At 42.8% G+C, this 13,567-nt stretch overlaps 1 protein-coding gene across 1 annotated transcript in view; it reads right to left on the reverse strand.

Annotated features, from left to right (window-relative positions):
* Frem1 (FRAS1 related extracellular matrix 1) overlaps positions 1-13,567 on the reverse strand; it is a 158,632-nt gene that overhangs the window by 23,688 nt on the left and 121,377 nt on the right. The window contains exons 26-28 of the mRNA XM_021200078.2: positions 10,650-10,851; positions 9,545-9,689; positions 222-351 (exon numbers count right to left, since the gene is read on the reverse strand). Coding sequence (XP_021055737.1) covers positions 222-351; positions 9,545-9,689; positions 10,650-10,851 — 477 coding nt within the window. The remainder of the gene's footprint in view (positions 1-221; positions 352-9,544; positions 9,690-10,649; positions 10,852-13,567) is intronic.

The raw sequence follows: 13,567 nt of genomic DNA on the forward strand, positions 1-13,567 counted from the left end.
GCCAGGTTTCAAAACCAGTGAATTTTAAATGTTGTCTAGGAATTCAGTGAAAGACTGGGGGACAAAGATGTTGTATACTTGGACTCTCTGACATATAGAGACTCCCCTGCCCCTGCAGTTTGAGGTCCTTGGCCATTACAAATTTTTCCAGGAAGATCATCAAAGGCGCTAACCAGCAACATTAAGTTCTATCTTGACCATTTGCAGTTTAGAGATGTTACCTCTACACCCACAAAGGCTGAGTCCATGGGATATCCCCTTCTGGTAACTTCCAAGGGCAATACGCCCACATTCTCACAAACTTCATATTCAGTCTGGGACCATTCAATATATGACCATTTCAACTCCAAACTGTGAATTTAAAAAAAAAAAAAAAAAGAGAGAAAGGACATCATTAGGTAGCCATGACAATGTCCCTCAGTATGGTCGAATCGATGAGAGGCTGAGCACTGAGTTCCATCTAATGGCAGTTTGGTTAATCCATGCCAATCACAGAAACCCCTCATGGTTATTTGGAATATTTGTTCATGACAAACTCTCATATTTTCTTCTTTGATAATTATAATGACCTTGTGAGGGAACAGATAAAATGTTCAAAATTTTATTTCATAAATGAAATAAGATTAAAAGAATTTCCAAATCCCACAGTTGTTTGTGATGAGGCAGAGGTTCAAATTTGAGTGTGTGCAGAGGGAAAGAAACCAGCAGGCATGAAGCTCAAGAGCCTATCCCTTCTAGGAAGATCTCTGAACCCAGGTTCACTTTCATGCAATGTTATCCCCAGGACGTGCTTAGAAATTAAAGTGTCTACATGCTTCACTCCCAACTCCTGTTCCTCTCTCTGTGCGTGTGAAAGAGACACAATAGTGTGCAGCTCGGGTGCAATCCTGGCCATCCCTCAGTGTCCACAGAAAAGTGGGACCCACTGCTGATGCCAGCATGTGTAGACATTCAAGTCTCACACAGCCTGCACATAGCACACAGTCTGCATACAGCACACAACCTGCACATAGCACACAGTCTGAGTACAGCACACAGTCTGCACATAGCACACAACCTGCACATAGCACACAGCCTGCATACAGCATACAGCCTGCACAGAGCACACAGTCTAAGTACAGCACACAGCCTGCACATAGCACACAGCCTGCATACAGCACACAGCCTGCACATAGCATACAACTTACACATAGCACACAGCCTGCACATAGCACACAGCCTGCACATAGCACACAGTCTGAGTACAGCACACAGCCTACACATAGCACAAAATCTGCACATAGCACACAGTCTGCATACAGCACACAGCCTGCACATAGCATACAGTCTGAGTACAGCACACAGTCTGCACATAGCACAGTCTGCACATAGCACACAACCTGCACATAGCACACAACTTACACATAGCACACAGCCTGCACATAGCACACAGCCTGCACATAGCACAGAACCTACACATAGCACACAGCCTGCACATAGCATACAGTCTGAGTACAGCACATAGCGTGCACATAGCACACAGTCTGAGTACAGCATATAGTCTGCACACATCCTTCTGTATGCGTTACTTCATCCATAGATGACAGACAATACCAAATACAGTGTAGATCCTCTGTGAGGAGCTGATTTACTATATTGCTTAGAAGTTAATGACAAGGAAGAGGGTCTGTGCATTCAACATGACATAATTCTGTAATAAATAACTGAATTATGATTGGTTATACCTACAAAACTCCTATGACACAGAGGGACAACTGTATACAGCTGAATATGATTCATAAGTAGTTCTGATATACCATGAATAAATCTGACATTTGATGGAAATTGTCCTATTTAATGGTTGTCATCTAACGAACTTAGAAAGACTGAGGTCAGAAAGGTTCAACAACTAGTTTATCATCCTTGTAGGGGTCACAGGTCACTACCACAATATATGAAGTTCATCAACAAAACAAATCTAGTAGTGCTGGTCTGCCTGAAGATAATGAGACTGACACCCCAGCATAGACTTACTACAGGGGCCCATGATAAGATATGCTTGTTGTACACATACATGTTTATTAAATAGTTATTAAACATTAGGTTACTGCATGATGGATATCATAAAAATGATCTGAAATGCATTATTATATTAAGAAATGTTGGTTTGTTCGTTGGTATTTGATGCAACAGAATTTAAGTCTACCATGAAATAGATCAAGAGATTAAAAAAAAGTAACTATGCTTAAAGCACAATAAAATAGTAGTCAATAAGGTCAATTCAAAAGCCAATAGAAATGACAACTTGCCAAGAATTTCCAGAGGACCCAGGTAAACAAGAAAGCAAAAAAAAGTGATTCAGGGAGAAGACAGCGGAATAAATCGGGGACCTGATATTCGTGGCCAGATTTGAGCCAAGTCTCCTAAGAGTCGGGTGCGCTCCAAAGCTGAGTTCTGCAGTTCCACCTGTCGCTTATACTGAGCAGAATAAGCAGGAATCAAGGCCACCGTACAGACCCATAGCCTTCCTGTCTAACACTCAATGCAGTGTGGTTCTGATCTAGATAAAGGAAACAATCCAGAGGACTGTTCGCTCTAAAGCACGGAGTCTCAGTGTTTGCGACTGTGTATGTGTATTTTCCAGATGGAACCTTCTGACTTAGCACGATGCCTGTAGGTTAAGACTCCCCAAACAATGACCCGTATTTATTTCTCCCCAAACTAAATCACTATAATAATAATCTATTGAAAAGCCATGAAACTTAACCCAGGCTATAGATTTTCCAGAAAAACTATTTTTAACAATAAGGCCTCCTATACCCACAGGGTACATGCAGTGTGTTCTGAATGTGAATTTTTTGCAGTAATGTATTTGCAAAGCGCCTTCTATTCTTAAACTCTGTACAAATATGTGGGGGGAAAAAAAGAGATGATGTGGCCAACCGCTTTGTAATCCTCCCTGTAAGAATCCACATGACTGTAGGTTTGGTATTAGGTAGACATTCAGATGAAGGAACCTATAAGAACAATCTGCAAGTGCTGTGTATGTCGGCATTGTGTAGATGCGGCTGGATTGATGTCTTCACATCTAAGGGAACCTCTTCTTAGTACTAAGCAGAGGGCATTCTGTGGGCAGGGATGACGGTTGACAAGATACCTACCATGTGTTAAACACATCCACTGAAACTTTTAAGTTGATGGGCAGGAGCCCCTGAGCCAGGGCTTCCCCACCTCACACTGTGGATGTCAGAGTCAAGCATTCTTTGCTGCGGGGTGACAGACTGGATTCTGAAAGGTCCAGCAGCGCTACCACGGTGGACATAGATTTGTACTTTATCCTGCTAATGACCATCAAATCTATTTCCAGACTTTTCAGATGACCCCTGGGAGGAAAGACACCTTCAGCTGAGAGCCACCTGTCTGGAGATGCTCAGCACCGCAGAGGGTCTGTTCTAAGTGGAAGCTAAATTTTGGTCTTCAAGAACCACATTTGGAAACAGAAGGCAATGAAGCTAGATTACGCGGGTCCCTCCCCAGTAACTTGAAGTAGTCAGACACACACAGACACAGACACACAGACACACACAGACACAGACACATAGACACACACAGACACACACAGACACACAGAGACACACACACAAAAGGTGTTTGGACACCTCATTCAACATTGCAGATTCTTTGCCAAAGTTTAATTTTCTTTAGTCATCCTTATCCTGGTTTATGGTTTCACGGAATCTGGAACTTTTGATACTAAGTATGTTCCATGGGAGCAGCCTTTGCTTCTCCATGTATGGCAACTCAACTTGAGGCGTATGGAAGACAAAAAGTACCAGAGAGTACCCAGCAACTACCTGTTCACTCTGCTGTTTCCTGAGCACCGTTAGCATCTTTTCTACACCCTGAAAATGACTCTCACATGCTCTTCATAACACCGGTTTACTCTGAACCTCTTTAACCATCCATTAACCATCTGACCTCGTTAGAGAGGAAGATGTCGATAGAAGTGTTCATCAGCAAAACACTCATTCTTTTTTTCTGATCTTCTAATATGTGACTCCTTTCTTTTTAAAAAAAATATTGTTATTTTATTTATTTACATTCCAAATGTTGCCCCCCTTCCTCATCCTCCCTCCGTGAGTTCTTCACCCCACCCTGCCTCCCCTGTGCTTCTGAGAGGGTGCTCCCCCACCCATCCCCACCTTCCCACCTCACCTGACCAGCATCCCCCTTCCCTGGGGCCTCAAGTCTCTACAGGATTAAGAGCATCCTCTCCCACTGAGGCCAGACAAGGCCGTCCTCTGCTACATATGTAACAGGGGCCACGGACCAGCCCATGTGTGCTCTAAAGCATGGTTTCTTAACTGTGCATGTATGCTATTCTCTGAGGCCTATTGTAATTCTTAGCACTAGGCATGTCTGGAGACACTGTTACTGTCACAAGCAGCAAAAGAGTGGTCCAGGCACTTGGTAGGTTGAGCCAGCTAGAGAGGCTGCTTAGCAACCATGCACAAGACATTAGCCTATGGCGAAGACTTGTGCTTTCCTACACTCCACAAGAGTTGTCCACGGTGGGAGTGCTTGTTCTACAATTATAAAAACTTGTGCTTTTGGTATTTTATTTTGTAGCTACCTGACTCGTGTATACAAAGGAGCAGCCAATGGAAAGAAGCGCTCAGGGTTAGAAGGTCAGTTTGGGATCTGGGACATCAATCTAGGTTAATAACAGTGCTTTACCCTCTCCGTGCCTCAGTTTCCTTAAAGCACACTAAGGGTAAGGCATACTTCAAAGGAGCAAATGAACATCCAGGAGTGCCCATTAAGTGTGGCCAGCGTCGCAGTAACGGGGTTCAGAGAAGCTAGAATCGAGATTAGGTCATTATGACGGTCACTTAAAATCGAGTAGCATCTGACTTCAGAAAACTGAAACTCTAAAATATTTTTTTCCTAAGCATTCTACGGTTTATCAATTCAGAGACGGAGCTATTAAGCCTGAAAACCTCATCCTTTGAACACCTGTGCTTCCCGGTTTTCATTTTCTCTTGATAATGGGGAGTGGTTAGCCAAGAGGCAGCGCAGAGAGTGGAACAAACATGCCCTTTGGAGTCAAGCACGCCTTGCAAGCGTTCATTAGTGTGGGAATGCGGTCAGTTCTTCCAGCTCTCTGGGCTTCCATTTTCATTATCTTAAAATGAGGAGAATTACGCTCACGTCAAATCATTAACATTAAAATTAGTTAATGTGTACAAAGCACCTGTACACAGTGGGTGCTTAATAAGTGCCATTTTCTCTCCCTTCCTCTGTGCTTTCCGTAGCTCTAGACTGGGGATAAGCATGTTGACTCTGGGCTGGAGACAATGCTCAGGCATTAGCGAGCAAATGGCTTCAACCTCTCCCCTCACAAGGTGTTTCATAAAAGCAGTTTAAATGTTTAAAAGTTCGCCTGATAGAAATTCCTTTCCTTTTACATTTCTTTTAACTTTTCTCTTCTGAGGCCAAGACTGAGTAACAGAAAAGCTGGTGCAGTTGTTCTAGAGGACAAGAATCAACGATCAGAGAAAGCATTGGATGAAAAGGGCCAAGGGGACTGACTTTTATTTTGAAGTTAATTCTCTCTCTCTCTCTCTCTCTCTCTCTCTCTCTCNCACACACACACACACACACACACACACACACACACACATACACACACATGCACGCACATGTGCACAGCATGCGCACATGCGCACGCAGACACACATGCACATGTGCACACACACAAACACACATCCATACATGTGCACGCATGCGCGCACGCACACACACACACTCACACACACACACACACACACACACACACACGAAGTCCACATGGACACTGTACTAAGAACATGACATTGGTGTACATTGCTTTCATTCTCTGGTCTACAGAGATGTTGTCAGTGAGTGCTCTGGGCCCTGTGTGCCTTGCTTAGGCTCTGTAGATCACTTGGACAGTCAAATTGAGCAGAGCTAGGAAGAGCTATGCTATGCCCTCTGACATCTGGATGTCAGGGTTCACATCTGGAGGCCACTCTTCCCCTGGCACAGAGATACTTACACAATGTTTGGAGTCTAATTTCCTTACTATCTTTGGAGGACTGTGTTTTTAAGCACCTAGCAGGCTGCCTACGACTTAGGCACTTAGCCAAATCTAAATCTTGAGGCAAGCATCCATGGATTTCAGTGTTATAAAGTAACTTCTATCTATGGCAGTGTCTTCTGAATGCATTCTGTGACAAATTGTTACCTGCACTAACATGGAGGGCAGGGGTAGGGGACTCTGGCCTGTTAAGGGGAGGTAAGCTACTTAATGAACCCTTTCACAGAGTCTCAATAACATGAACAGCTTGAAGAATTTTGATATGATATATTTAAACACACTCACCAACTAGCCAGTCGCTGGTAACTTGATTAATCTCACCCAGATCAAACTTTCCTATGTTTGATGAAATAGAGCCTCTATCAGTCCCTCAGAACTAAGAATGCATAGAAGGCACGCAGAGAAAGCGCACTGCTTAGCTTACTGGGAGTAACCATATGGACTGTTTGCTTTGTGAATAACCCTAAAATCAATATCTAATTACAGATAGGCTTTAATCTACCAAATAGTTCAGGATACCTCTTCAAACGGTCAATTGAATTAACATAGATACTCGGGGGAATTACCACTAGCAGTAAGAACCCCAGGGTGCTTTTTCTAAGAACTGAAATACAAGATTCTTCCATTTGTGGGACCTCATGTATTTATCTAAAGTAAGTATAATAGTTCCCCATTGTACATATCAGAAAGCTGTTGTGAGCAATCACTAAGTGCAGGCCTGTTCAACTCCAGGTCCAAGGATAATTATCTACACTATATCCCCAGGGAGGAGATATGGAGACCACACGAACACTGACAGTTGCTTTTCACGATTACACACACACACACACACACACACACACACGGGTAAACCTTAAAGTTCTTCATGGGAAAAGATTCCTCTTTCCTGCAGCTTGGATGGCCAATAACTACTGGGAAAGAAAGGTTTAGCTGGCATTAAGGAGGGACAAAGCGGGCAGAGCAGGGTGGCAGGGCACATGGGCTAATAAGGGCCGAGTCCCAGCTACCATGCTAACAAGCTGCACGCGTGTGTAAGCCTCCTCCAGCTCTGTGCCTCCGTTTCCTTGCCTGCAAGTTCTAAATTATGATGGTTTTAGTGAATAAATGAGTAACATTAAGTAGAGCTAAAAATCATGAAATTCTAAATGCCTATGGTTCATATTGTGTGTGTAAGTAGGCTCTGGCTGGCTGTTGTGTGAAGACAAAACACTACTTAGAACTTTGTTTGTTTTTTTAAAAAAGCCTCCCTCTTCTGTCCCCATAGTGTGCACATGCGTGCGTGCGTTCGTGTGTGCATGTGTTTGTGTGTGTGTGTGTGTGTGTGTGTGTGTGTTCAGAAGACAGCTCTTAAGAGTTGGATACGGAAGTAAACTCAGGTGATCGGGGCTGAACCTGCACCCTCCTTTGTTTGTTATCAGAAAAATATGTGTTTAGTTTCAAGAAAGAGAACAAAAAAACCAAAGAACCCTGTCTGCTTGGGCACAACTCTTCCGCCCAAATACCGAGACAATGCAGAGCAATGTTTACTTCCTTGAACCTGCTCAAAAGGAAGTAACAGACAGGACGCTGGGCCCAAATCTGAGTTATTTTTGAATTATCTGTCTGTGGGCGTCTTTCTTCACGGGTTCGAGCCATGTCCAGATGATAGCGTCATCTCCAGCATGAGCCTATGGAAAGCGATCTCTGTGCAAGGACGCCTATGCCGATCTAAACCAGCCTCCTCGGGAGCCATAGCACTGTTAACCACGCGATATAGACGCTACTGTGACTAACAATAAAGCATGTAAAGGGGGCGTGTGTGGCGAAAGCTAGTGCCATGGCTGGGGGGAAATTCTGTCACCCACACCATGCTGGCTGGCACACGGAGGGCCAAAGGTTTGTACTCACTCAGGGGCGGAGCTGAGCAACACTGTGCATTTCAGTAGAACCATTTTTAAACGACTATAAGGCTGAGTGAAGTCAATTTGTTAATATTTTTAGAATGTAGTTAACTATTTTTCTTGAAAACGAAGGTTCTTTCTTTCTTTCTTTCTTTCTTTCTTTCTTTCTTTCTTTCTTTCTTTCTTTCTTTCTTTCTTTCTTTTTTTCTCTTAAGGTAAGTTAGCCTATCCATTCTCTAGACTGTGATCTCCAGGAATCAGTTCCGTTAGGCAGAGGCAGTTTAATAGGTGGGACATTTGTTTTGGTTTATAGCTTCAGGGTTTTGAGTACAGGTACCTGGTCTTCCTTGTTCGTACCTGTTCCGTAACACCCAGTGATGTGTGCCTGGCATACTGTAGCCGCCGGACCAACGTCGTCTGTGGGGTTATTTAATAAATCGGGCTGAGAGAATGCACTTTAACAGGCCAGGGAAGCTGCGGCAGAACGCATTTCTGAGACGGGTTGCCCGGGTTTGCTAACAATGACCGTAGCACCCTCTGGTGGCAAGTGGTGAAACTACACTACAGAATGAGGAACCGGAAAAACCAGCACTGAGAACATTTTCTCAAGCGTTCCTCTTCCCGGTCCACAATTCGACATAGAGGGAGCATAGTAGGGCTGTGCTCGTTTATGCTATTATTTATGTCTTGGATATGGTGAACACAAAATTTAGAACGAATTAAATTTTCTCTGCGGCGTCTGGAAAAGGCAGTAAATAACGAAAACTAATGCAGCAGGAGAAATGGACGGATGGACCTCATTGTGACCATCTGTCAGCCAGTAAATTATTCAAGGTCTATATCCAAGAAGCATCTGGAAAGGAGGCAGTCACTGAAATTATCCTGCTCTGTTAATCTTGTTAATATCACAGATTTGTTCTTGTTATGGGGACTACCCTACATCATATATATTTGTGTTTATAAATATCACTTAATATCCCCTCGAGTCTATTTTTGTTTATACTATCTTCTTCTTGCCTATAAGGCTTGTTAACTTACAGAGGCCAGTGTTTTCTTCCTTCCTTCCTTCCTTTTTTGTAAGAAAGAATATATTTGGCTGCTTCTTTCTACTTCATCCCACCCCCACCCCCGTCACCACCTACCCCATGGTTCAGAAGCCAGTCGTGACTAACAGTCCTAGAGTGGCCTCTGGCTGCAATACGTACACACACAGGCTTTGAGCTCAGTCCTGAAGGGCCTCCAACAGTCACTTCCCAGGGTGTGAAAGGCGACGTATTTACAACGGTGATAAAAAGGCTGCTGTTTGCTTAGCCTTTTAGTGCCTTTATAATCTGGAAACTACTGGCTTCTCCATCATCTAGAAATGATACAACAGAAACTCCCCACTCCAAAATAAATTGTATGAACCTATGAAACAGTCCATCAATTTACCCTGTTAATTGTAAAGATCTACCCTGCAAACATTTACCCTATAAACAGTGAAAGACCTGGTTTGGAAAAGATTATTTCACATTCTTAATCGGATAAACATGACGCGCAGAGCCAGTGAATAATGGAAAGTTACCTCTGAGGAGTGGCAGTGTTCCCTGTGGGGTCCATGGCCTGAAATTCCAGGATATCGGAAGTCACTTGCAAAGAAGGGTTTATGATGTAAAGGATGGTCTTACGGCTTAAGTCCTTCTGGCTGAATCGCTCGTGGATGAATTCACCTACAAGCAAGAAATAGATGGATCTCCTGGGCAATCAAATCAAACATCACTTGAGAATTGATAAAACTGCACAGCTGTTTTGTTTGAAACAGATTTAAGGAATAGAGCGCCGGGCTGGGGATTCTACTCAGGCAGATAGTACCTGCCTTAGCATGCACGGAACACACCCAAACCCCGCATGGCGGCATGTACCTGGGATGCTAACACTTGAGATGCAGAGGAAGGATCGTCCAAAGTTAAAGGCTATGCTCAACTACATATCAAATTTGAGGCCAGCCACTACCTGAGACCTTGTTTTAAAGGGGGAAAAAAAAAAAAAAAAAAGCCGGTCCATTTCAAGAAAATTAGCATTATTGCCCCTATGTTCAGATTCAAATGGGATGGACTCAAATTCAACTTCAAGTTTGCTTTGCTTTGGAGATACTTGCCTTACAATACTAAGCCAAAGAGAAAGGGAACGGGGAGTTCATAAAACCTGTTGCCTCTGCCATCCTGTTTAATGAGTTGTTGTGATCATTGCCTTCCTGAGGCAGAACTAATATGAAATTTAGCAAAACTACTAGGGGGGAAAAACCCATATTTTTAAAAAAGCAGATGATGTAATTGAGGATTCATACTAGGAGGAAGAAATTAGTCTCAAATATCAATCTCACCCTGGCCCTGTGTTCTGAATATAACACAACATGAAAATAAAACAAAATACCAAGTCAGGGAAGAACTCCGGGGCTGTGAACTCAGGAACTTTTCTCCTTATGAAGATGAATTTAGAAGAGTCAACTTCAAACCCCTACTAGCAACAATACTGATTTATAAACTGAGTCTATTGTAGTCACCAAACGTGCCTACCTACACTTAACTGAGTTTCTCTCTAGCCCTGCCAGCAACTAGTAGTTTAAAGTGAGGACTTAAAAGGATGGAGATGGAAAGTACCCCCGCCCTCCCCCAAAAGATGGAAAGTACCTGTTGTCGTGTTCTCCAGACGTCCGTATAATGGACCTCGTAAAATCTTAAAGATGATCTGGTCATCCTCTGTGTCGGGGTCTGATGCCTTCAGCACATGGGAAGTGATGTAAATCCCATAGCAGCCATTTTTCAAGAGTCCCACTTGAGTAGGGGAGTGCAAGTGTGTGATGCGGGGCGCTGCCTTGTCCAGCGGATCCACCTGAATCACCAATGTAGCGTTACACAAGGACTTCTCTCCCTATGCTACATACAGGGCTTTCCTGGTTCAACAATGGTGAACTCCTCAACATACACATCCCTTAGAGTCCTTATCTGTTGATTTCTGCCAAAGCCTGTCTTGCTCACCCTAGCCTAACAAATACATAGATGAGGGCAGGGGCTTCCTTTCCGTCATAAACCTCCACCCAGCTTTATGGTGTCCCCTGTCTGACTTTCCTTACAACATTAGCTTTAGGAAGGGAGATACTGCACCTTCCCACCCAATGCCCATTCTTCCACACAGTGCTGTGCATGAACCATAACAGAAATGCAAGGAAAAACACTAAAAATGACCCCAAAATTACCCAGCAAATTTAACGTCATCTCCACAGAAAGATTTGCTGTGTTTAATGAACTACATTAACAGAAGTCCAGGTTTTTTACAAATGCCAAAGACCTTTCCCACATGCCTTTGCCCAAATGCCAAAAGTGTTGAATAGAAAAACTAAAACAGTTCACTATAAAAATTATGCAAGTGATTATCTCTAGATTGTATAATGTTCCACTAAGGCTGAAGACCACGGGACTCAATAAGTGGACTAGATACTTAAGGGTGGTAGATTGGGTAAGGCTGTGGCAGAGATGGAATCCCCGGGGCAAGCTGGCTAGCCAGACTAGCTGAACTAGCTAGCTCCATGTTCAACAAGGGAGCCCTTGCCATTGGAAGATGGAGTAATCAAGGAAGACACTCAAAGTCAGCCTCTAGCCACCAGATGGACATACATACACACATGAGCACACAAACATGCTTCCACATTTGTAAATACACATGCACACACACCACACACATATCCATGCAAAAAAAAAAGTGTTTATGTTTTCTGGATTTGTTGTAGATGACTATAAAAGCATTTTAACGAATTCGGATCTGAAAATTATATGCTGGGACTTTCAGCGCTTCAAGGCTGGTGGAATGCGGGGTGTGAATTTCGTGATGATCTCTTGGGAAGAGACGCTCCCACAGTCACAGTGGCATGAAAGAGGAAAAAATGAAGCATGCTAAGCCATATTAGGGTCCTCCCAAACCCAGATGGCTGAAGGTGGGGCTATGGCTTTTATTTTGTTGTTGTGTTTATAAAGTCAAGAGTTACAAAAGTTATAAAGATTTGTTGTGGTCAATGTTTTTAAAAATGTCTTGCTACAAAACGCTAGGCACTTTGGTTCCCCTGTTGTGCCTCTGGCCATACAGAGTTGTGCATATAGATTAAACATTTTGCATCATCAAAAGCAGGTCTTTGACTTGGTAGACCAGAAGGCTTTAAAACATTACAAGGGAAGACATTTTGTTTTCAAGGAAGGCTCTGTGTATCTTACAATAACTTAATTTTTTCCTTTATTTAGTAAAAATCCTCCCAGTCATGTCAGTCCCACAGAGAGTAATGGTAGGTCCTTTTGTCTCTATACACTCCTTGTCCCCTTCACAGGAGTACTACAGATTGTGACAGTCTTGAGCATACGTGGTTTCCCGCAGAATGAAGGTCATGTGTACCTGCTGCTATTAGCCAACCACATCATATCTATCTATCTATCTATCTATCTATCTATCTATCTATCTATCATATCTATCTATCTATCATATCTATCTATCTATCTATCTATCTATCTATCTATCTATCTATCTATCTATCTATCTATCTATCTATCATATCTATCTATCTATCTATCTATCTATCTATCTATCTATCATNTATCTATCTATCTATCTATCTATCTATCTATCTATCTATCTATCTATCTATCATATCTATCTATCTATCTATCTATCTATCTATCTATCTATCATCCATCTATCTATTATTTTTAGTTCTTCCATCCAGCAGCTTTTCCTTTGGTTACTCATGGTTACTCTTAGAACCACACAGAACCTGTTGATCCATGCTTGAGTTACTTATGTGGGTCAGTGTATCATTTGGTGGCAGTCAGTAAGTACTGTATTGTCTTCACAAAACAACTCTTGGAAGCCAGACTCTGGGCGTGTCCTCTCTCCTCCATTGCTGGCAGGGCCAGCTGCTTCATAAAACACTGCTTGTCCCCTCCACTTTGAGGGACCAGGGGGTCAAGGAAATTTGAAGACAAAAAAAAAAAAAAAAACTTAGACTTTGCCTATAAGTGTTTAACACAAGGTTTGTTTTGTTTGTTTGCACAAGGGACATCTTACATTTGTGATGAAAACTAAGCTTTACCAAACCCAACAGAGAGCTGCCACAACTTCAGAGAGGGAACAAACTCTTAGACTAGCTTTATAGTTAGAGGAACACTCTGGTGGAGAGATCTGTTTTACTTCTAGCACATTCTCTCTACTCCCCCATTTCCAACTCTGGAGTACAGAAAGCAGTTGTGTCTGCATATAGCATTTGTAACTCTTCAAAACTTTCAGGAAACAAATCCAGAAAAGTATTTTTCAGTATACACTGCAGTGCCTGTGCATTAATGACATCAACACCATCTCCCCAAGTATCTACAATCTTCACAGGGCCAAAGACTCATCCACACCCAGAGACCCTGAAGGTTAATTCTGTGACAAGTCTTCTAGGCCATAGGTCTGGATTGACTGGGTAATGTAGACTGAGTGAGAATTATCCATTGCCAGTCCAAAGAGAGAAGACTGAGATACCCCCCAAAGAAGTAAGAGCTTTGTCTCTCTACCCTTTTTAGAT

Source organism: Mus pahari, chromosome 6, assembly GCF_900095145.1.
Source record: "Mus pahari chromosome 6, PAHARI_EIJ_v1.1, whole genome shotgun sequence".
Lineage (NCBI taxonomy): Eukaryota > Metazoa > Chordata > Mammalia > Rodentia > Muridae > Mus > Mus pahari.